The 23,497-nt window shown below is 42.7% G+C and overlaps 1 protein-coding gene across 1 annotated transcript in view; it reads left to right on the top strand.

Moving 5' to 3' along the window:
- The window catches only part of LOC121685278 (neurexin-1a-like), a 278,292-nt gene that overhangs the window by 65,042 nt on the left and 189,753 nt on the right, over window positions 1-23,497 (top strand). Inside the window, 1 exon segment of the mRNA XM_042065720.1 lies at window positions 21,511-21,812. Within this exon segment, the coding sequence (XP_041921654.1) occupies window positions 21,511-21,812 (302 nt within the window).

The raw sequence follows: 23,497 nt of genomic DNA, 5'->3' as shown, positions 1-23,497 counted from the left end.
TGGAAAGCAGGAGAATGGAGTTTAAGGTGGGACTACATATGAATCTTTCATAAAGTGGCTGCAGTGCACTTTAAATGAACTCATTCTACCGTAAAAAAGCCTTTTCATCCCTTTCTCCCTCTGCAGCAACATTACGTGTGAGTGCAGCAGCAACATGCAGCACAAATGGGTAATAGTCTGTCCGGGCAAACCTTCAGATGTTAATTAGAGGGGAAATGGGTACAGACACAGCTAGGGACCAGGGAGCAGGGAGCAGCAGGTAACACACACGTACACACACACACACACACACACACACACACACACACACACACACACACACATACACGCACCCACACACGCACACACACACATACATATACACACACACACACACACACACACACACACACACACACACACACACACATACACACACACGCATACACACGCACAGACACACACACTTCACACTGCTTGTAACAGAAGCTCTCATTTGTAGTGGAATGAATCAATGTAATGGACCTGGGTGGATCCAGTCTGTTGTCCCCTGGCCCATGTTCACAGGATAAAGAGCAATTACACGTTGGCTTGATGTCACTCGCCTTGACAAAGTAGCCTATCAGCCGCAGGTCACTGTGGAAAGATAACCTTCTGCCAGCAGTGGTAAATAAAAAACCAAAATAAATAAAAAGTCAAAATAGATGTTTTCTTTTCATTCACATTCATTAACATTAACATACAAACATTTATTCATTCATTTAGCAATCAATCCATCCATCCATCCATCCATCCATCCATCCTTCCATCCATTGTTGATTTATTGTTTCATTCATTTGTTTATTCAAAAGCAAATGCCAGCATTTGTAACTCATTATAGAAAACTCTCATACCTACTCTATTTAGTGATGCATCATGGTTGTGTATCTATCTGTATATGTGTGTGTGTGTGCGTATGCTTGCACGTGTGTATGTGTGATTTAGCTTCAGTCTCGTAGACACCTCACCCATCTTTTAGCCGAAGTTCTCTGGCAGTTTAACCTGAGTATCTTGCCTTGGGCTGGCGTGAGGTTGGAGTTGTCTTCGACCTGTCGGTATACATCAGGCGTCAGTGCTGCAACCACAACCCCCACCCCACCCCCTCCCAAATGCCTCTCCCTCACCTGGCTCCCACACACGGCCGTGAAAGAGTGGCCTCGGGTACAGCCGGCCCTGTAATAACTCCATAACTCCATAAAGCCATTAAAAATGCACCAATATTTGCAGCTCTCGACTGCTCGATTATTCAGTGTGAATTGGGATGGAAATGGAATTACTCCATGTTCTCTGACGAGTTCTTGGAAATGGCGCTTTTAAGTTACCAGAGGGAGAGGACTTTGACGAGCGGCGTGCCGAGATCAAATGGAATTTTCCAGCTGCGATTGTCGCGTTGAAGGCCAGTGCTCTGTGCCTTTTTGAAAATCATCTGCTGTGTGCGTTTGGGGGCTGATTATCTGTCCTTGCTGTTTTGAGCAAGGTGTAGGCCTAGTGTAGGCCTACTCATCTATCTATCCACAAATTGTCTGGTAATATGTGAGCAGAATAGAATAAGCAGTTTATTCTGTGCAGGAGTGTTGCTTTAGTTCTGCTTTACTAAATTGTGATTTTATAAACACATTGCACTCTGGGAAAACTAACACATGTATAGTGTAGTGGGTGTTGTTGAGTAATTAAAAATTTGAGCTTCTGTTTTCTTTAAAAGGCACCACAGAGATAGTTAACTTACGAACAAATTTCAAAGGTAAACTTTGCGACATGAAGAAGGAGACAGAAAATCGGAGAGGCCCTCAGAGATAAGAAAAAGGGGGAGGTGGGATAGAAATTAAGCAGACTGAGGTGCCAGACCATGAGTCATCATCAGCCAAGAAGAGGTCTGCCGGTCTCGGGCCCACAGACTGCAGATGAGAGAGAAAGAGAGAGAGGAGGGAGAGAGGAGGGAGAGAGGGAGGGAGATAGGGAGGGAGAGGAGAGAGGGGGGGAGAGAGGGAGGGAGGTAAAGAGAGAGGGGAAGAGGAGTGTGGAGTGGAAGAAGCGGAAAGGGAGAGTAACAGAGAGAGAGGAGAGGGAAAGAAAGACAGAGGAGATGTTTGGAGAGAAAGAAAGTGGGAGGGAGAGCAGCAGAGTGAGAGAGAGAGAGAGAGAGAGAGACAGAGACAGAGACAGAGACACTGAGAGGCAGAGGCAAGCAGCAGAGCCAGGTGACGCACACATGCATCTGTGTGTCGGCCTTTCAGACGTCTTTCGAAGTGTCTCTCTGGTGGCTCACCCCCCGCCAACTGCCTTCACCCCCCAATAGCTATGCACAGCAAGGGGCTGGTAGGCTGGCGGGATGGCTCCCTGGGTGGCAAACGCTAGCAAACACAGGTACTGAAGCACACCGAGGCCCGTACCAATGCCCAGGGGACATCAGGGTAGGGGGCTGAATCCTCTGTGAGAAGCCATAGGTAGAAGGTAGATGGCTGAGCGAACATCACATTAATTTATGAGAGGGTCAGACATGCTGCCGGTCTGATTGGCACAGACATATCCCCACTAGGGGACAGAGGAAGAGGGGTAGAGAGAGATAGAGGCGGGGTAGAGAATAGAGAAAGATAGAGAGAGAAAGAGAGGGAGAGAGAGAGAGAGAAGCAAACAGTGTACAGTGGATTTATTCTCTTAGAGTAGGAGACAGAAAGGCAGGACAAAGGCAGTACAAAAAAAAACACAAAACATAAAAGAAGCAAAGAAAGAACAGGATAAAAACCTTTGTCACAAAGCCTCTCTGCTTGTTCCAAACTAGCCCCTGGCATTTTATTTGGATGGTGGGGCGGGGGGTGGGGTGGGGGGAGGGTGGTCACAGGGGAGTTGGATGTGAATGAAGCTGGTGAACTTTCTGCATCTCTCTGTTTACCATGAAAGGGTAGAACAAATGGAGGAGAAAGAGGTCAGGAGAAGGTGAAGAGGAGGCTTTTTAAGACCCTTCAGCAGTAGTAGCCTAAATCTCATTCTGTCGGCCCCTAGAGCTGCTTCTGCCAACGGTCACTGAGCCAGCGCTCTCCTCTCTCACCTTCCTCCATTTAGCGTCCAATGTAAAGGATCTAGTCTATTGATTCTGTCTCAGTCCATACCCAGTATTTTTGATCAGATATGCATTTTAACGTGTTCCATGCACAGTTTGAATTATGGGGGTGATGGGGGGGGGGGGGGGGGTGGTCTGACCCCTCTGATTAGGACCTGAAGACCCCAAAAAAGAGATAAAAACAACAGTCTGGGGGGATTGAAATATTCAATATATTCTTATGGAATGTAAATAGCATTTCTGTCCCCCTGACCCCCACTAATATACTGTTATGCACAACCTCCCTGCAGCATATTGGTTCTTTTACTGCTAAATCTTGTCAGTGTCTACTGTAGGCTATTCATCCTCTATTGATGTGCATGCATACCTGAGTGTACTGTATGCCTACCTTAGTTACTAGACTCGTGGTGATTGCTAGATTTAATACACACAAGTGACATTGGCTCTTGACATTTGAGTTGAAAAGAAAAAACTACCTTTTGATAGGGACTGTTGACCCCCGATTGTCATAGTGTAATTCCAACTCTGGGTTCATGACTATAATATCCTGGACACAGGCATTGATGATGAACCAGATAGAGGTGCTTTCATTGCTTGGACTGGATGTTGGACGCTTCATAAAATTCCTGATGAAACTTGACTTGTATTGTGGCAATAAGTAAAGTATAAAAAGTAAGCGTATGCCTCCTCCAAACTCAGAAGTTAGCACCCCCATCCCCTCCTCTCCTCTCAGCCCCTTCACAGCAGCTCAAGCTGGAGGGCCCTGGCAGAGTGGGGAGACATATGGCAAAAACAGTTGTGCTTACCATGGCAGCTAGCTTGATGCGTGGGATAGGTAGATGGGTTTGACAGTCTGGGCGAGGGTCCTGATGGAATCTGCCTACGAAGGACCCCCACCAAAAAAAAAAAAAAAGTTTCTGTCTCGGTGTGTCATGGTACCATACACACGTCCCCTGCTCAGTTTTAACTGTCACATGGATATGGCTCCTTGTGCACTACCAACTGCCTTGTGGATTTGTCTCTGTTGGTTATGAGCTAATTCTGCACCACGCTTTTTCTTTGTTTGTAGACTTTGTTCTCTTTGATGCCATGTCTACTTAAAAATATAATTTGGGGATATTTATGCAGAAGTGTCTGTCAGAAGGAATACACAAACATCAACAAGAAACATTTGATATTGATTAAAGGCTCTTGTGGCTTAAGACTTGAAAAGGTCTAAATTAAAGCCTCTAATTAAAAGTGATTTTTCTAGTTGTTATGATATTCCGCCCTGGAGATGAGGTCTAAGGCCTTTTAATAACTGAGTGTGCTTATTTGTGGTCTAAACAAAAATAAATACTCATGATAAAAGAAGGGGCCATAGTTTATTTTATAAGATCATGAAGTCCAATTACAGTAATAGTCTTAATTCAAAGTAGATTGCATTTGCTTATATTTAGTGGACTTGCAATACAGTGGCCAGCACATCACCCAACAATACTGATACACCCTTCCTTTCCCTATTTCCTTGTTTTTTACTTCGACAGCTGTCTGTGTATGGCTTTATTTGTTGCTCACTAGCGTCCTTCCCTCTGGTAATGCCTCACTCTCTATTCACTTCACTCTCTTCTGCCTGGAGGGAGAGTTCTGTGCCTCCAGTGTCAAATGGCTTTCTCTCCCCTCCACTGGTCCCTGCTGTTCAATTCGCTCTCTGATTAAGGCTGCCGCATGCACAGCCCCTCTGTCGTCGGTGAATGCCGCTAATTAGCGCGCTAAATGCAAGACCCCCTGCACTGAATTATGCCATGAGACCCTGCTGGCGACAGCCACGCATTTCAACTCGGCTCGCCTCGGCTCCCTCTCTTCCGCTTGGCACCGCGTGCGCCTGAATATCTTTTATCCCCAATGTTTGGTCCCTGCTGGCATTAGAGGAGGCTAGCAGCGGTAGCCGGTCCCTAATGGGTGGGATGGACTGAGGAAGAAATTGAAAAGAGAGGAAGGCAAGGAAGGATAGAGAGAAGAAAACACAAACAGAGCTCAGGTATGTGGGGATGCTATGTGAAATTGCATTGTAAATGTGAATTAGGTAACATTGAGAAAGGGAAACATACTGAGCGTTTGTTTTCTTTTTCTTTTGAGAGGGGGACATTTTCCTGGCTGGAGAAGATACAGGTTTACATTTTTGTAGAATTTACAGCTCCTCCACAAAAGCTGTTAAAGTAACTGCCAGTCATCTGCACACACCGTCACAATGTCTGGCTTTGGGCGCAGGACACAAACATTGCGCGAACCCCAGCGATAAAGTGTCTCCATCTATCAAGCCCTTTCAAAAGCGGATGAGACAAAGTGCGTGCTCATCTCTTTTTTTTACCAGTCCAACATTTTTTTTCTTCCCTTCTTCTTTCGCCCTCAGTCATCCCTGCCCCCACCACTGCCACCACCACCGCCAACACCGTTCTCGATAAAACATGATCTTTGACAACTGGCGAGGCACAGCTTGGTGTGGTCCTGCCTTGGCTCTGTCCAGCCCTTGGTGTGGCCCTGCGTTCCCCGCCCTTACCCCTCGGCCGCCCCTCACATCTCTCAGGGCCTCCGTGACAAGCGGAGTGGCAGCGCGGACGTGCCGACACGGGCCTGACCTTGGTCTCTCATCAGCGGGCAGGGACCAGAGCGCCCTGCTGAAACAGTAACATGACAAAGTGAGTCATTTCCCAGGGCCGGGTCAGCATCTTCCCCGAGATGAACGACCACCTCTTCACCAGGGTGTGGACGAGCAGGGGGGCGGGGTGGTGCTGGTGGTGGTGGAGGGTGGAGGGAGGATGAGAATGAGTGAAAGAATCAAGATAGAGAGAGAGAGAGAGAGAGAGAGAGAGAGAGAGAGAGACCTCGGCATTCACTGTGCAAATGGAAATAAGGTCTGTAGTCATGACTAGTCTTGAATTTCCCCTGGGGATCAATAAAGTATCTATCTATCTATCTATCTATCTATCTATCTATCTGACTATTCACTTGCTTTTCTTTAAAATAACCATTAGATCATTGTGCGAATTAGAATATATAATTTATAATCAACTGAGGCCACAAGTCAGAGAATGTGGCTGATGGAGACTCGGCTGAGATGTAGAGCCTTAGAAACCTTTTCCCTGACAGTGCCGTGTTCAGCGCTGCACAGGTAGATGTGCGAAGGATTCCCAGGTGTCCTTGTACAGTGTAGGTGTGAGTGAAGAGGACTCTTTAGTCTTTGAAGTTGTGAAGGCATTGACTTTGTGTCAGGGAAGGATTATGGATTTTTTTCCCAGCATGTGTCAAACATTCTATTTAAGTTGAATTAGGAATGTGTTACCTGACACTACAGCAGTGCGTCATTGCTTGCAGTCTGCTACTATGTTTTGTATCATTTTAGCTATTAAAACATATTTACTAAACCAAGGCAATTCATTTGAATGTAAATTGATTTATCATGTAATTTGATGTAAATGCATTGCATCAATGTAAATGTGGCCACTATCATTTCAGAAAATAATTCTGTGTTTGTTGAGATGGTTGAGTGGCCAGTGGTATGGAGAGGAGATCACAGGATCTCTTCCGTTTAAAGAGTGCCCATCCTATGTTCTCCGATACCACCCCGCTGGTGCCTCACTGCATCTTGGATGATGTGACCTTGCCAAGCAGGCAGATTAAATGGAAATGTGCCCAAACGATTCTGTCTCAGTGCCACGTGATGTTTTTCAGAGCGAACCCAGAAACTAGGCTCCGATTCACCACAGAAGCTCAGCCTGTTGAGACTGAGAAATAGTGATCAAATGATTGGTTGAAACAGTGCTCTTTTTGGGGGGTATTGCAGTAAAGAAAACCACAAGGATCTTATGTATATTAAAGTGCTGTGCACTGACACTCCAACAGATCATTGGAAAGTCTAGTTTTTATATTTCTTAGATTGTTATGGCAATGCAGGAGATGGATTATTTTCACCCATAAAAGTGCAGTGAATCCCTTGAACCACAAGTAGACAGCCTAATTTATGGGGATTTCCAAGTCCAACAGATTTTATCAAGTTGTTGTATCTAGTCCTTCCACATCCTTGTTTGTGGTAGAATACAAATGTGTGGTCAGATGGGAGAGAACATTACATATTTGCAAGACATGTTTTACAATTTGCCTTATTAACGAAACTGGGCCAGGATGTTGAGAAAGAGGCTGTTGGCATAGTTTCAGGCCACTAGAATTTAGGAGATGCTTTAGGAATTTTATCGCTGTTATAAAATGGCATAAGCTTACCCAGCTAAACTTTTAATGCCGACACTCTCAAAAGTTTGAATTGATGGTTTAAAGTTTTGCAGATTTTTATGTTACATTTATTTTTTACTTTTTTATTTACATTTTCATCCATTATCATTTTATTTCAGCCATCATTTTTTCCAGCTGTAAATCTGGAATACTTCTAAAGTATTGCACATTGTTTTATCCTATCTCATCAAGATACTTTGTACAGTATATGTATGCAACACAAACTTATTGTACTATAGCTGTAATTTGTTTTGTTTGGAGGGAGAACCCGTTGATGATTGGGGTTAGGCGCGTGTTCCCATGTACTGTGTTCTCTCCCTCTCTCCAGCCAACACTGTTAATGAGGAGGAAAGCTCTGAAAATGCCAGTTTGAGATGTCTGATTTTTGCTTGGATGGTTCATCCCTATTAGTGAATTTCACTGTCTCTTAGGTGAAATGTCAAATTGTGAATGGTATTGGACACACTGGAGAAGGTAAAATGTCAGCATGGACTTGTGTCTGTTGGATGTTCCAGAGGCCCTTTTCCATTCTAACCTCCCAAAACTTATTAAGGCCTCTGCAAATTTAATTGGATTCCCTTCCAATTATTCTTGTTCTGTACTTAATGTGACAAAGATGAGCTAAGTCAGGATGACATTTTTTTAATCAAACTTGTCAGGGTGTCTGAAGTGTGTGTGTGTGGGGGGGGGGGGGGAGGGGGGGTCTAGCTGCAGTGTTCATTCTGAGCCAAGCATTTTCAGTGCATTATGGTGCCAGTCACATTCAAGCTATTGACATGAAACTGTGTTGACAACATTACGACCCTGCTGCGTTGCGAGGACCTTGTGGTACGAGCCTGCTCTACGCTCACCAAGCCCAGATCAGAGGCAAGGAAAGCCCTCAATCAGCGCTGTGTCATTGCAGCGTCATAGAACGCTCCATAAACGCCTCGTAAAACAGGCTTTGTCTCGGCTCCAATGCAAATGCTGATATTTAGCTTATATGGGCCGTGGGGGAATTGTGCTGCCATTTTTAGTGTCTGTGCGCGAGCGTTTGCTGTCTGGGAGCCTAGTGCTTTATCATGTATTCCTTTGGTGTCAGACAGAGGGAGAAAACGTGTCCCATTTCTCCGAGTCGAGGCGTGACGGCAAACGCTGAGCAGAAATCTGCCAGAAACAGACCCTCGCCACAATTAGAGCTCGTTAAAAGCCACTGAATTACTTCTTGGCCCTGACATGCCTCATCACCTCGCAGCTCGACTTGCGGATGAGGAAACCAGCGCGTGTCAGGGGCAAAGACTAAAATGGTCCAATATGGCAGCCCGATATGGCAGAACATTTAACCCAGCAGAGATTCACACAGCAATGGGACAGCCATGTTCAAAAGCAAAGGTTATGGAGGTTATCACTTGGTTGGGTAACACATTACCTTCCTGTCTTCTTGATTGGTTAATGTTTATGTGGGTGTCCACTGTACCCATTCACACTGCAGAGCTACAGTCATTTGACAGGATTATTGCAGAATATAATTGGTCAGAAAATAATAGGTCAACATAGCAAAACTTAATTACACTACAGACTTTGCACTTATAGACTTTGCAGATATCCATGGGAAACTAATAAATGAGTGCTTCTATGAGCTGATCTTAGGAGGACAGTATCTCCACCCATCCATCTATCCATCCTTCCTGATCCAAGAGCTATTTAATTATTTAGAAAAGCAGACAGGTAGTCTGCTGTACACCATGCTCATCCCCTATGTTGCCGTTGTTGTTTGTAAAGTGATTTACTCCCAACCTGCTTTAGGGGCAAATGGAAGGATAAGGGTCAGGTTGGAGTTAGGTTGGCTGACACTGATACGCTATGTGTACATACAAACTATGCATCTCTTATGAAACTAGTATTTAGTGTTGATACTTGTACACTTATAGTTAAGATAGTAATATCTTAATATCTTCCAGGCACTTCCAAAGTACTACTCCCCACAGTCAAGAGTATATAGGCATACGCACAAAAAGCTTTGCAAGGAGGCAGCACTTTTTGTGTTTGCAAGCCCAGTTTCCTTTTTAGAGAGCTTCTTGAATGCCCACACATCCACTCAGCCAAAACACAGAGAGAGAGAGAGAGAGAGAGAGAGAGAGAAAGAGATAGGGAGAGAGAGAGCGAGAGAGAGAGAGAGAGAGAGAGAGAGAGAGAGACAGAAAGAGAGAGAGGGAGAGAGAGAGCGAGAGAGAGGAGAGAGAGAGAGAGAGACTGCACACAGGTCTGCTGGGAGGAGGTGTCTCTCCCCATCCTGGAGCTCATCCTAGGGAATGGGTTGCCTCGCCACCTGACCGCAACAATGCCAATTAGGCTGGGGAGTCGTCCTCCTATCTGATCCTGCTGACTCCTGTGTTAGCTCCAGCGTTCTCGGGCTGTCCTTGTGCTCTCTCTCTCTCTCTCTCTCTCTCTCTCTCTCTCTCTCACACACACACACACACACAGCTCCTTTGCTCTCCAAAACAGACATTTTATAGCTTCCCCTCTGTAGTGCCACAGTGTTAGTGTAGTGGACATTACAAGGAAGTGTTTGTTTTTGAGGAAAAGTGTGAGGCTTCTCTGAAACCCTTAGGTTTTTCCAAGTTAATTTTGTTAATCATCTTTCATACGGAAAGCAGCACAGTTTTCTTTAGACAGCCCCGTTATAATTAGCTTAGTGCAGTCTGTGCTCACATGCTTGCATGCCATCACTACTGGATATACTCACACAGGGCAGAAGAAATGTGTGAAATCAATTCTAATGTCAGAGTCATAAGCACAGCCCCACAATGAGCAATTTATTTAACTCTGGTAATTAAGGCAGCCTCTCCGAGGTGACTGCCACTGTTGGCAGTCAAGGTGACAGCCTAAATGTCTCTTTATGTAAAGCATAAATCACACTTCTCACGACATACACCTCATTACAAAGGCATTCGTCAGAGCTTGTGTCAGCTGACAACGTACGCAACAGCACGTCTATTGCACTGACCAAAACATGATCAACTTTCAGGGTCTGGGGCAGTGCAACCCTTGCACAGCAGTCATTGGTAACATCATGGCACAATCTGCAAAATTTGTGTGTCAAGTATAGAAGAGAAACTGTTAAAAGTGAAAGTACTGTATTATTCATACTGTAAAACAAGCACACCTACACACTTGCACACATATGCAGGTACACACACATACACACATAAACACACACACACACACACACACACACTTTTACAACGCGGTGCAGGCCCAAGCCTTTCGCGGTCTAGGTTTTGTATATTAACTAAAAGCCTTCCGCACTCGCAACGCAAACAAACCACAGAAAGAACCCAACAGCTACCCTACACGCTAGCTCTGCTGTTTGTGTCATACCAATTGTGCTCGTTCTCCTGATTGCCAGGACAGGTGTGCTTTTACCCAATTAGCCACAGGTAGTGACATCACTGAAGCACCGCCTGTAAGTCAGTGCTTGCTCTACCATGTCACCCTAACCTATCCTACAGTTTTTTTCAACAAGCGTTTGTCTAACCAGTTGTCACATTTTCAAAACTCTAAACACAATTAGCACAGCGTCGGTCTTTTGTGGCCATACCATTCACACATTTCATGTCGTTTTCACACAATATGCAGCCAGTGAACACATTTCCACAATGCTTACATTTTCTTAACAGACAAGCTATACCTCCCAACAAAACTATGGATTGTTTTTGTAGTATTTACAAATGTTACAGTTTTTCTCGATTGCTTTTACCTGCTTAAGTAAACTAGAACCCACTTGGTCTTCATGACTACTTTCTTTGCACAGCAGAAGTCATCTCTTGCGAATGTGTTCACACATTTTCATTGGGTTCACACATTTCTCACACCCTTTTGCAAAACAGTTAACACAGGTGTCATTCAAAAGCCCCAAACTCTATTGGTTTTCCCATGCTAAACAAAAGGAAAACATCTTTTCACAGGTGATTCCTTGCATAAGTCTGAATCTCTGATACACCTGTGTGAAACTCCTTTGCACAATTCTTCAATCAGCAATCATTCATTATACATAAGAGATGTCTGTTCTGTGTTGCTATTTGCAAGTATGGATCTAATGCACATTTAGACAAAGTACTGTATTGCCTATTTGGTGGAGAAAACAGTACAAAAGGTGTTTACTGTAGGTCTATTTTGATTAAAAATGACAAGTTGTAGTTAAATGAAATGTACTGTATCTTGCTAGGTATTTACTGTATGTCTTACATCTTGGGAGGAATGAATAAATTATTTTTTATTCAGTACTTTTTCTCTTTTCACAGTTTTTTTCTGATAGGCCTACCAGAAAAATGAGAAAGTAATGGAACAGACATAGCAAAAACTAGATTTTGCATTTTGTTGTCCAGTGTGTAATGATTGATTAAAGAGTGTTTTTTAATTGGCAACAAGTTGTAGTGTTTGAAGGCAAGATTTGCTTTTGCTGCATGTTTTAAGTGTTTTGAGAGAGTAACAGCCTTTTGCAAGCAAAATGTGTCATTTTGTCCAGAGTGCTTTTGTTCAGACACGGGTGTTAACTGTTTTGAGAGTGTGATTTCAGAGTTGACACAGGTATCAAAACGATCGAGAAAAACTGTAACACACAACATCCCACAATAGCAAACACAATATTCCAAACCTTAGATACAGTATAAAAACCTCTGCTTCTGCTCTGCTTCCAAATGGTTTTATCCCAGGTGCATCAGATCTGATCAGATGCGATGTTGATGAAAACGTGTGGCCTAACTCTGAAGATCGCAGAGATTAGATACAGTAATTTTGTGTTATTTTTAGTTCCCCCCCTTTTTATCTGGGCTTTTTGCTGTTGTTTTTTGTTCAGCTTTTATGTGTTTCATGGATATTCTGTTCACTGTAAGCAATACTGTAAAACTTTTTCTGTTCAATCATACTATAAACAGTATTTCTACTGTACCTGTAAACAGTAAAGGGAAAAAACGGATTTGGTTTTTACTGGAATGCTTTTGAATGTGAACATTACAAGTGGACATACAGTTCCCAACCAAGAAATTTAGTGTAAAAACGGTGGATAGCATGTTTTGCATGCAAATACCTGTAAAACTGGAACATACAAGTCTATGCAGTTTTTGTAATGTCAACAATAGCCAGTATTTTGAAACCTGGTGTACTTTGATTGACTGCATGTACCTTGTTAAGTGAAAACAAGTGTTATTCTTTGACAGAATAATTTCATTTTGAGTCAGATTTCCAGTGTTTTGGTAAAGTTGGTGTGTGCAGAGAAAGATGTGTTCTGTATGGAAATGAAGAGTTAGTATATATTTAACAAAATGTGTTTTTGAGAAGAAAATTATCCATTTGGCCAATTGTGTTTTGTAGGTGTGAGTCTGTGTTAAGAGTTTAGAAAAAGTATCTGAAGTATGGGTAAGCGCTTTTTAGCGATTGAAAAAAAACTGTAACACACACACACACACACACACACACTAATGTATCCAAACATTAGCTATTAGAAGCTATACATTATCCAGTTTATGCATTCATAAACACCCATTATACATATTTTGTAAGGGGTGTCCATATTGTATCCATATTGTGCTATGATAACTAATAGTTTGCCTTTGAAGCAAGGTCACGTTTGTATTTCATGTTGATTGGAGTGGCACACAGTAACACCTTTGCATGCATATGAAACTGTCCTCCAGGGAGGCATCCACAGTCATATTTCTCAGCATGACTAATGGGGAGATTTGGCGCACAATGGCTCTAGGTGTGTGTGTGTGTGTGTGTGTGTGTGTGTGTGTGCGCATGCGCGTGTACGTGTGCATATGTGTCTGTGTGCATGATATTCGTGTCTGTGTGGTGCAGGGTGTCTTTTCCTTTGCCTTGAAGTATTCAGGCTGTTTTGTTTTGGAGTTGAGGAGACATTAGTTTGATTTGTATCTTCATTAAACTCATGCTTTGGTTCTGGCTTTGTTTTGATGCCAACATTAATGAATAATTGAGGGATACCCACCCTGTGCCTACAGTACATAATTGAGGGGAAATATATCTACAGTATCCCACAGCTCAGATAAATTTGAGATGTTTCCTCTCTGCTGTTTTCTTTTACAGAAAATGCGAAGGTCACCATTAATAAAGGATACCTCAGAGGAGGCAGCACTCTAAAAAAGGCTACCTCTTCCCCATGATGTAAGCAGCTTAGAGAGGCTGCCTGACATTAACACCCCTATCATTGTAATAGTCTGTCAATCATGTGAATGCTGGAGAGAAATACTGAGATGGGGGTAAACAGGAGGGAGGATGATGCACCAAATAAGAATTTTTAAAAAAGATAGAAAGAAACTAATGTGGATGCTCTGTGAATGCTTTGTGCATTTATACCTAGCTTTTTCCAATTTCCTTTTCATGCTTTCTGTCTTGTCTGTGCAGCTCTTGATCACCTTCTCTTAGATATCCCCAAATGTTAGCATGCTGAACTTCCCCTGAACCTGAGCACAAGCTGTGGTAGTGGAAGGGAGAATGCTCTCCTTCTCTGAGAGTGGAGGAAAGGGGGTTCTAAGATGGAGGTGTGACTTGACATGATAGAGAGAGAGAGAGAGAGAGAGATGGAGGGAAAAGGAGAAGGAGGGAGTGTGAAAAAGAGATGGCGTGAAAGCATGGTGAAAGTGATGGCTGACAAAGGAAGGCTGTAGGATCTGCTTTGGAGTGTCAGTAAAAGAGGGCAGTGTTGATGCGCCCTATTTTTGTCTCCATAATGGATTGTGTCAGAAATATGCCAGCACCCTAAGGGTCATCCGTATGTAAATGTCTCCCTTTCTCACCAGGTTGTCTTCCCTGACCTTTGACAATTGTTTGCCATTATCACCTGTGTAGTGAGCACAAAGATGTCAGGTCAACCTGTGGTAGAGGAGGAGGAGGACATTTTTAATAGAACATCTACTAAATACAGCTGATCAGCTGACACACATTGATACAGCACAGTTAGTCAGCAAGTGACCAGAGGTGGTTTGTTTTCTGTGTCAAGTTTAATATTGAACTTGACTTACAGATTGTCAGTCACTGACATGCAGAGGGCTTTGGGTGACTTACAGAAACAGCCAAAGAAGCAAGCTGTACTGTATAATATACAGGTTCTGTGTTGTTAGAGGGGATGCATCCCCTCTATTGAAATCCGGAGTCTTATTATTACAGTGCATGAAAATGCACTGTACTGTTTTTCCAAGGCAACAACGTACAACAACATACGCAATTTCTCTTGAACAGTTTAACTTAGAAACTTCATTCAAACTTTGTAACGTAGGTATTCAAACGGACCAAGCTGCTATGTCTTTTCAACTTTGAAACTTTTATACTTTTTAAACTATTAAAGAAAAACTTTTTAAAAATCCCCATAGACTTAACATTGCCGATTGTGACATCATAATACGGCCGTTAAGCAATTAGAATCCTATGGCAGGTGTTCAGGCCACCTGGATCAACTGCCAGTCTTAGGCTTTAAGCATACAAACTGGCCCTATTAAGACTACACATCCTGTTCAACTGCTTCCTCTGCCAAAACTGTTTCAAAATAAAAGTCCTCACTACAATATTTCACTATTAAACAATTTAACCCTTTAAACTACTGAACTTTTTAACTGTTCAGCCATTGTAACTGTTACTTGTCATCAACTATGACTCCTACCCACTGTAGCTGGTTCAGATGGTTAGCATGTTAGCATTGCTAACATTGTTAACATTGCTAACATTGTTAGCATTTTTAGCAAAACTGCTAAAAATGATTAGCTAAGTTAGCTAAGTAACATGGTTAGCATAATTAGCATGTTAACATTGTTAGCATGCTAGTTAGCATAACTACTAAAAATGATTAGCTAGGCTAGCTAAGTCACATAATTAACATAGTTAGCATTGTTAGCATAATTACTAAAAATGATAAGCTAGGTTAGCTAAGTCACATGGTTAACATAGTTAGCATGTTAGCATTGCTAGCATAGATAGCATGTTTAGCAAAACTGCTAGAAAATGTTAGTTAAGTTAGGTAAGTAGCATGGTTAGTATAGTTAACATTGCTGACATAGTTAGCATGTTAATCAAAACTGCTATAAAATGTTAGCTAAGTTAGCTAAGTAGCATGGTTAGCATGTTAGCATTGCTAGCACTGCTATAACACATTAGCTAAGTAGCATGGTTAGCATAGTTAAAAATCTTAGCATAACTACTAGCAAACATCAGAGCCATTCCAACTTTCAGTTATCGTCAAATATCTACCTATACACAGCCATTAAACTATTTGAATATCAACATTCAATAAACTGCTAGAAAACGTTAGCTAAGCTAGCTAAGTAGCATGGTTAGCATGTTAGCATTGCTAGCACTGCTATAAAACATTAGCTAAGTAGCATGGTTAGCATAGTTAAAAATCTTAGCATAACTGCTAGCAAACATTAGAGCCATTCCAACTTTCAGTTATCGTCAAATATCTACCTATACACAGCCATTAAACTATTTGAATATCAACATTCATTAAACTTTCAAGAAAAGTAAATAATATTACATTACATTTGGCTGACGCTTTTTTAACCAAAGCGACTAACAACATGGTAAACAGTAAGTTTTAGAACAATTCTCACAATTTTAGGACAGTTTAAAAAACATTAGAGTACAGTAAGAATAAGTGCGTCGGTGAGTGCTGTTTTTAACAGTTACTTGTCAGTTTAAAACGGCTGGTGAGTGCTAGGATCAGTAAGACTTGTTGTAAGTGTTGCTATGAGAGTAGATGTTCTCTAAAGAGCTGGGTCTTCAGGAGTTTTTTGAAAGTGGAGAAGGATGTCCCTGCCCTTGTAGGAACTGGCAGTGTGTTCCACCAACGAGGAACAACAGATGAAAAAAGTTTGGATTGGCTTGAGTGTACCGGTGGTAGAGCTAGACATCGTTCGTCAGAGGAGCGCAGCGGTCTGGAGGTAGTGTAAGTCTGTATGAGGGCATTCAAGTAGGTGGGAGCAGAACCGGAGACTACTTTGTAGGCAAGCGTTAGAGACTTGAATTTGATGCGGGCCGCCATAGGTAGCCAGTGTAGCTGGATGAGCAGCGGGGTAACATGTGCCCTTTTGGGTTGGTTGTAGACCAGGCGCGCCGCCGCGTTCTGGATCATCTGAAGTGGTTTCACTGCGCAGGCTGGGAGACCTGTCAGGAGGGCATTGCAGTAGTCGAGTCGTGAGATGACTATTGCCTGAACCAGAAGTTGGGTAGCATCTTGAGTCAAGTAAGTCCTGATTTTCCGTATGTTGTAGAGTGCGAAGCGGCATGACCGGGCGACTGAGGCAACATGATCTGAGAAGTTTAGTTGGTTGTCGAGAACAACTCCTAGATTTCTTGCAGTCCTGGTCGGTGAAACAGACAGGGAGTCAAATTTGATGTTGATGTTGTGGTGTATGGTAGGTTTAGCTGGGATGACCAGCAGTTCAGTCTTTGAGAGGTTCAGCTGGAGGTGGTGTGCCTTCATCCATGTAGCTATGTCTGAAAGGCAATCCGAGATCCGTGCTGAAATCAAGGGGTCATCAGGTGGAAAGGACAGATAGAGCTGTGTGTCATCTGCATAGCAGTGGTATGAAGGATACGGTGATTAACCGTGTCAAAGGCAGCCGATAAGTCAAGCAGAATGAGTACTGATGACCGAGCGGTCGCCCTGGCTTCTTTTAAGGCTTCTGTTACAGACAGCAGAGCCGTTTCGGTAGAGTGGCCGCTTTTGAACCCAGACTGATTTGGATCCAGAAAGTTGTTCTGTGAAAGGAAGTCAGAGACCTGTTTGGAGACTGCTCGTTCAATGCCTTTGGATAGGAAAGGCAGTAGTGAGACAGGGCGGTAGTTCTCGACTTGAGCAGGGTTGAGAGAAGCTTTCTTAAGTAACGGTGTTACCCGGGCCATTTTGAATGCTGTTGGAAATGTGCCGGAGGTTAGCGAGGCATTGATCACATGTGTGATAGCTGGAGCGATGGTCGGGCTGATGGACTGAAGTAGGCTCGTATAATATATAAATATATATAAATAATATAATTCGATTTAATCATAACGTCTACATAAGGTGCTATACCCATCTTCCCTACCCATTCATCTCGGTGGAATACTTCACAAACCCTTAGTTCAACACATGACAAACCATATATCAGAATAAACAGCAGACCTTACCAGAAATAAAGCAGTCCCCTGTACAGTAAGCCGTTCCAGAGTATTCCGGTTAAATTAAAAATGTAATCTGCAGCAAGGTCTACATTCATGTCTCCAACTTTGGTCTTTAGGTTTCAAAATGTGTTTAAATCGTTCTTTATGATTTCATAACAGGCCAAATACAAAATAAATGTTACAAATATTGCCTAGATATAGGTAAATATTAAAATCAGAGGATATACAGCTGAGTAAGAGTTTGTGAAAGGAGTCTTAGTGATCAAAAAAGGCTAAGCATGCATCTAGGCTATTTGAGTTTCTTAAAGCTGAGCTGTGCTTAAATTGTTCAATACATGATTCCATAACAGGCCAAATATAAAATAAATATAAATATTAAATATAGCCTAGACATCTAAATATTAGATGATCAGATGATTTACAGTTCTATGTAATATGTCATGTTTCATGTTTTTGTAATGTTTCATACAGTGATGCAGGTCTACTGCTGTGAATAGGCTAAATACAACTTTGATTATTTTTATAGCCTACTACTGTATAGTTAACTTTGGCCTTGGTGCCCTGACATGTGGCCTTTGTGCCCCCCACCAAATATGCCCAACTGAAGGCCAAGTGGCCTTGCCCCTAAAATGGTGAAATTGCAAGCCTGGGCCTAACTGTTGATTATTAATTGGGGTGATATTAAATCATGAATATGAAAACTGACATGTTTTTATGGTCTTGGTCTCGACTCCTAAAGGACTCGGTCTCGACTCGGATTTGCTTCCTCAAAGACTTGGTCTTGACTTGGACTCGACTGTATTTGAAAACCAACGGAGTTGGTCTCGACTCGGTCTCAACCCTTCAAAGACTCGGTCTTGTCTCGGACTCGGCATAGGCGGTCTCGTCCCCATCACTACGGAGAAAAAAACATCTGTCTTCAGTCACTGACTAGAATGATCCTGATCAGATGTGTCGGCTGTCAGATAACAGTGAAATCCTCTTTAAAAACCCTAAGCAGCTCACAAAGCCTCTTTTTAAATTTGTATTGAAAGTTGCTTTACTGTGGTGTTCAGGTGTTTTTTTCAGGTGAATTTGCTGTCAAATTATTCTGTTTAAGCATCCATCCAATATTGCTGTTTTTGTCATTTCATTGCATTCATGCAATAGTGCAATGTCTCATTGTCTGAATAAATTAAAAATCAAATTCAGGAAGACTTGTAGGTTGTTGGTTACATAAAGGACTTAGTCATCAGAAGGCGTCTTGAAATGCATATTGCATATTTGGAAGCGGTGTGAAGCACTGATCATAATGGGCAACCTTCCTACAGCGGAGCCATGAAAGGCAGTGACATCTCTGTCCAGTTTATGTGAGCGTGACCTAGAAGATGACTCAACCGTCTTGTTAGTGTCACACCTTGACCTCAACCTTTAGCAACAGTGGTGGCCCACACTGTTGACATCTCGTTGCTCGTCACTTTGTACTTGGTAATGAGTGACTGTCAGGAGTCGTGGACGCCGACGCTGTCGCCGTGCCCTCACAAGCAGCGGAGAGCAAATATTCTGCCTCGTGTTTTGCTTTGCTCTGGCACTCAAATGCCATGCGCCACAGTACCCGTGGCCCATTTTTCTGTCTGTAATTGGATTTGAGTAGTCGGTAATTTTACAACCTCGGCCCAATCAATACATGTGCTATCTCCTGAACCACAGGTGCACAAATCCAACCAGTTCATTAATTACCAGCAAAAGCAACTGCCACTTATAATTATGGGTGTTATTAAATAGCAATCAACATTAATCGATATGGCGAAAGGGGTAGTTTCAGTTGAGAGGACATAATGAACCCAAACAGAGTGTGCATGTTCATTCAGAAATGCCATTTTTCAGAGTGGCGCTTTCCATTTACGGAGGGAATTATAAAGTCTGTCTGATGTTGTTCTGGAGAGTCCGAGACTTGCATGTTTGATTTTGAAAGCGCATTTGGAATAGCCTTTAACAGCAACATCGCTGACCCGAGAGGTCAGCCCTCTATTGCTCTTAGAGCTGCTCCTATTATAATATCCTCTTAGATCGCTGCCAATTCCATCCACGTGACCGAGATAGCGTTTACCTCGGCCGTAGCATGGAGATAACGCTGTTCTCATCTATGCAAGAGCATCCGCCAAAGGGCCCTGATGTCTTGGAGGGCATCAGCACGTTTCCACAGTCACATTATCAGACTAATGAGAGGACTCGTATGCCTTGCTTCCTATTGGATAGACAGCTCTGGAAGTAGCCAGCCACTGATTCGACTGAATAGGAACAATATGTTTGACTGCACACACACACACACACACACACACACACACACACAGATACGTATAGATAAACCCACAATATGTGCCACGGCGCAGGCTGCAGTCTTTAACAGTATTGATTGGCTGCAGTGCAGTGGACTGAGCAAAAAAGCCCTGAAAATGAATGAGTGTGCGTGTGCGTGTGTGTGTATGGGTATGGGAGAGAGAGAGAGAGAGAGAGAGAGAGAGAGAGAGAGAGAGAGAGAGAGAGAGAGAGAGAGAGAGAGAGAGAGAGAGAGAGAAGGCAATAGAGATGGCGTGCATGCAAGGGAGAGAGGTTTAGATAAAATCAGATGGAAGGGGTTTGGGGAAGATGTAGCCTTGGCAGACATCTGTCAGTCATATGACGGTGATCAATCACTTGGACAGCCGAGTACAAAGTTAAGAGTTGCCCATAAATACACCTCAGTCTGTCTTATCTAACCCATGTTCACTGTTTCTTGTTGAGATCCCTATTGTACCTAGGATTGGATAACCTCTTTTGTTAGCAGATAGTACTGTCACTCATCTGGAGTCAGCTGACCTTGGATTTGTTTTGGTATTATGTTTTTTCCCCCTCCAGATTTGTTTATTCATGCTAATAAAACTGTGAGCATGTTTGTGTGTGTGTGTGTGTGTGTGTGTGTCTATGTGGGTCTGTCTGTGTGGGTCTGTGTGTGTGTGTGTGTGTGTGTGTTTTAGCTTAGTGCCCAGTATTATGTGAGCCCTTGTCCCCCCAGGCAGACAGAAGAGCTTCAGCAGATGTTGTTGCTAGTTTATAACACACATCCGCCATGTTTACATGTTCTAGTTTACGGCACCACAGACAGCTGCTTATTTTAATGAGGTCTCCTTGAGAGTTGACGAACAATGCAATGTCAAACCCACAAATTTAACCCAACGCCCAGCGCTGCAGTGCCGCTCAGAGAGCAGTTGTTTAGTCCTACTGAAATTATGACCACACACTGTGTGTGCATAACCGTCCAAAACACAAAACCACAATGGCCAGCTTCTGCCACCACACAAATAGAATGGTTACCTTGTGAGAAATGGGGCTCTTGTGGTGTCAAATGCAGTTTTTTCCGCAAATTATGCGTAATTGTTCTTTCTCTCCCTCCCTTTGTAAGCAGACTTGTATTGCTTGAGATTAATGGGCAAGTTGTGGGTAAATACAGTGTAAGACCCTGGAAACTGCCTCCGGCATTATACCTCTCATTCAAGCACACAATGGTGCCAGATAAGGTAAACAATCCGCTTTGTGGGAAGAGACATCAAGCGGAAAGCACTCTGCACGTCGTGCGTTTGTGCTGAGCTCGACGGCTGTGCACCGGAGGGGTTATGTCTTGGCATGTGCAAAGCTGTTTACAGATGGCAGTCGCCGAAGTCATCGTTACTGAGGCTGTGGTTGTGGTTGAAGACCCAGAGCGATTGTGTTTCACCTTGGGGCTCCTGGGAGCACCGCTGAGCTTCAGTGATGGAGAGACTGTAGGAAGGTTTCGGGTTCAAACATGTATGCATCCCCACGTGTGAATTGTCATTGTATTTACACTGAATGTTGCTTCAATGCTCTTGCAAGTCTAGGTGAAAGGGTTATTTTCAACCTTGGTTATCTTTGCTCTTGTAAACTGTTTATTTTAAATAGATGCAAATACTGTTTTATGGTTCTTTTTTGTAAGAAACTCAGCTATCTCTCTTTTCTTTCTCTCTTTGTGTCTTCTTATCCAGGCAAGGAAGAATATGTTGCAACCTTCAAAGGATCGGAATACTTCTGCTACGACTTGTCCCTGAACCCCATTCAAAGCAGCAGCGACGAAATCACGCTCTCGTTCAGAACCCTCCAAAGGAACGGACTGATGCTCCACACGGGCAAATCGGCAGACTATGTCAATCTGGCACTGAAAAACGGGGCGGTCTCGCTCGTCATTAATTTGGGTTCCGGGGCCTTTGAAGCGTTGGTGGAGCCAGTCAATGGGAAATTTAATGACAATGATTGGCATGATGTCAAAGTAACAAGGAATCTTCGTCAGGTAACAGTACAGAAGGTTGCGGAAGAGGTTGAAATTAAGGAGTAAATTTAAGAAAATTTAACACTGGAGCAGTCACCAAACTGAACCTATAAAAAAACAAATGTTTTGTCTGTCTATTCAACATTGAAGCTATTGTGAAATTTTGTTTGACATTTCACATAAGCAATGAAGACAAAACAAAAATGGCAGAATATGAGCAGGAACATCTCTGGATCTGCTGCCTACCTCTTTGTCTCTTATCCTTGCCACATCAATAGCAACAACAAGTCAGGTTTTTTGTGCAGATCGACCTCATAAATAAACAAACAAACACACAAGCAAGCAAAGCAATAAAAACAAACAAAACATCAGATTTAAATCACCTTCAAATAAGCAGTACTCTGGAACAAATACTTTATTTTATCAATTCTTCTAGGCAATACCTGATTATACATGTGTACACTTCTAGAGTTCTGCTCGTTTGAACTTTATTGTGTTCTGCTGACAGTAAATAGACAGTCCATTACAATTAACAATTAAGGCAGGTATACATGTTTGCATGTATTTAAGAAAAATATTTAGATGCAAAGCTAGTGGCTGACCATTTTAATATTAAGTGATTTCCTAATGTCTCTTAGTGCGCAGCAATGGGTGCAAGTCAGTGTCTGTAGTGATGGACACTAGCTCAGCAGGACATTATTTCTGTATAATGTCCAACCCTTGACACACCATTCTGAGTTGTAGGGAGTCCTAAGTATAATTTCATACCAGAAAGTCTTTTAGCGGTACTCTCAGTTCTGATTAAATAGATTAATGATGATGGTTTCAATAAACCATGTTTATTGTTTCACTACTTAGATATTAACATATGTGGTCTATTGAATAGTTTCCTGAATTTCAGTAATGTAGGTTTTACATTTCTGATTGATTTGTGGTAGGCTGCAACTTTCAAATGAGCTGCAGTAAGTTTGACTTAACTAGCAAAGTAACAAGGTTTATTGTCTACACTGTCGTGGCAAGAGATGTATCCATGTGTCTCCACGAACAGACATCCCAATATCTATGAGGCTGACACAGTTCAGTGTCTGAAATTGAGTGGCCATATCTTTATTTTCATTTTCCCTCTGATGGCTTGACAGTCTAGCCAGCTGCTCAACACTGATAATTGCAGCAGTGCCATGATTGCGAACAGAGGCCACAACTGCTCATCAGCAACCTTATTTCTCACTGTAATTAACAGAGGTGCTCTATTGACCTTCAGGTCTTAGCTGTGAAATATCTCTTAGGGATTTTCTTTTGTTGTGGTTTGTTTTTGGAAATTGTAGCAGACATTTGTTGATAATGACTTGCAATGCTACGTACCATAGCATCTAGGTAGTAGAACTAAGACTTCTAGACCTAGACTTCTAGAGGTGTTCCTGTTCATAGTCTGTGTGACTGTTTAAACTCAAATGTCTGAATGGATTTGGATAACATTACTGAGCTGTTTTAGGAAAAACTGAGTGTGCATTTAGGGAATGCATGCCAAATGGGGGAAAGTCTTCATTCCTTCCATCCTGTGTTAGGGCTCTTCTTTGCTTTCTCTCATTGCAGTAAAGTGCACCTAAAGTTCATCACTTTGACCGTAAAGCAGGTACTGTATAGGAGCAGCGAATTGTCAAGATATGGCTAGATTGGTCCACACTGCAAACCTCTCAATCGCTGAC

This window comes from Alosa sapidissima, chromosome 16, assembly GCF_018492685.1.
Source record: "Alosa sapidissima isolate fAloSap1 chromosome 16, fAloSap1.pri, whole genome shotgun sequence".
Taxonomy (NCBI): domain Eukaryota; kingdom Metazoa; phylum Chordata; class Actinopteri; order Clupeiformes; family Clupeidae; genus Alosa; species Alosa sapidissima.
Note: the sequence above shows the minus strand (reverse complement) of the source record. Positions and strands in the feature narration are given on the sequence as shown.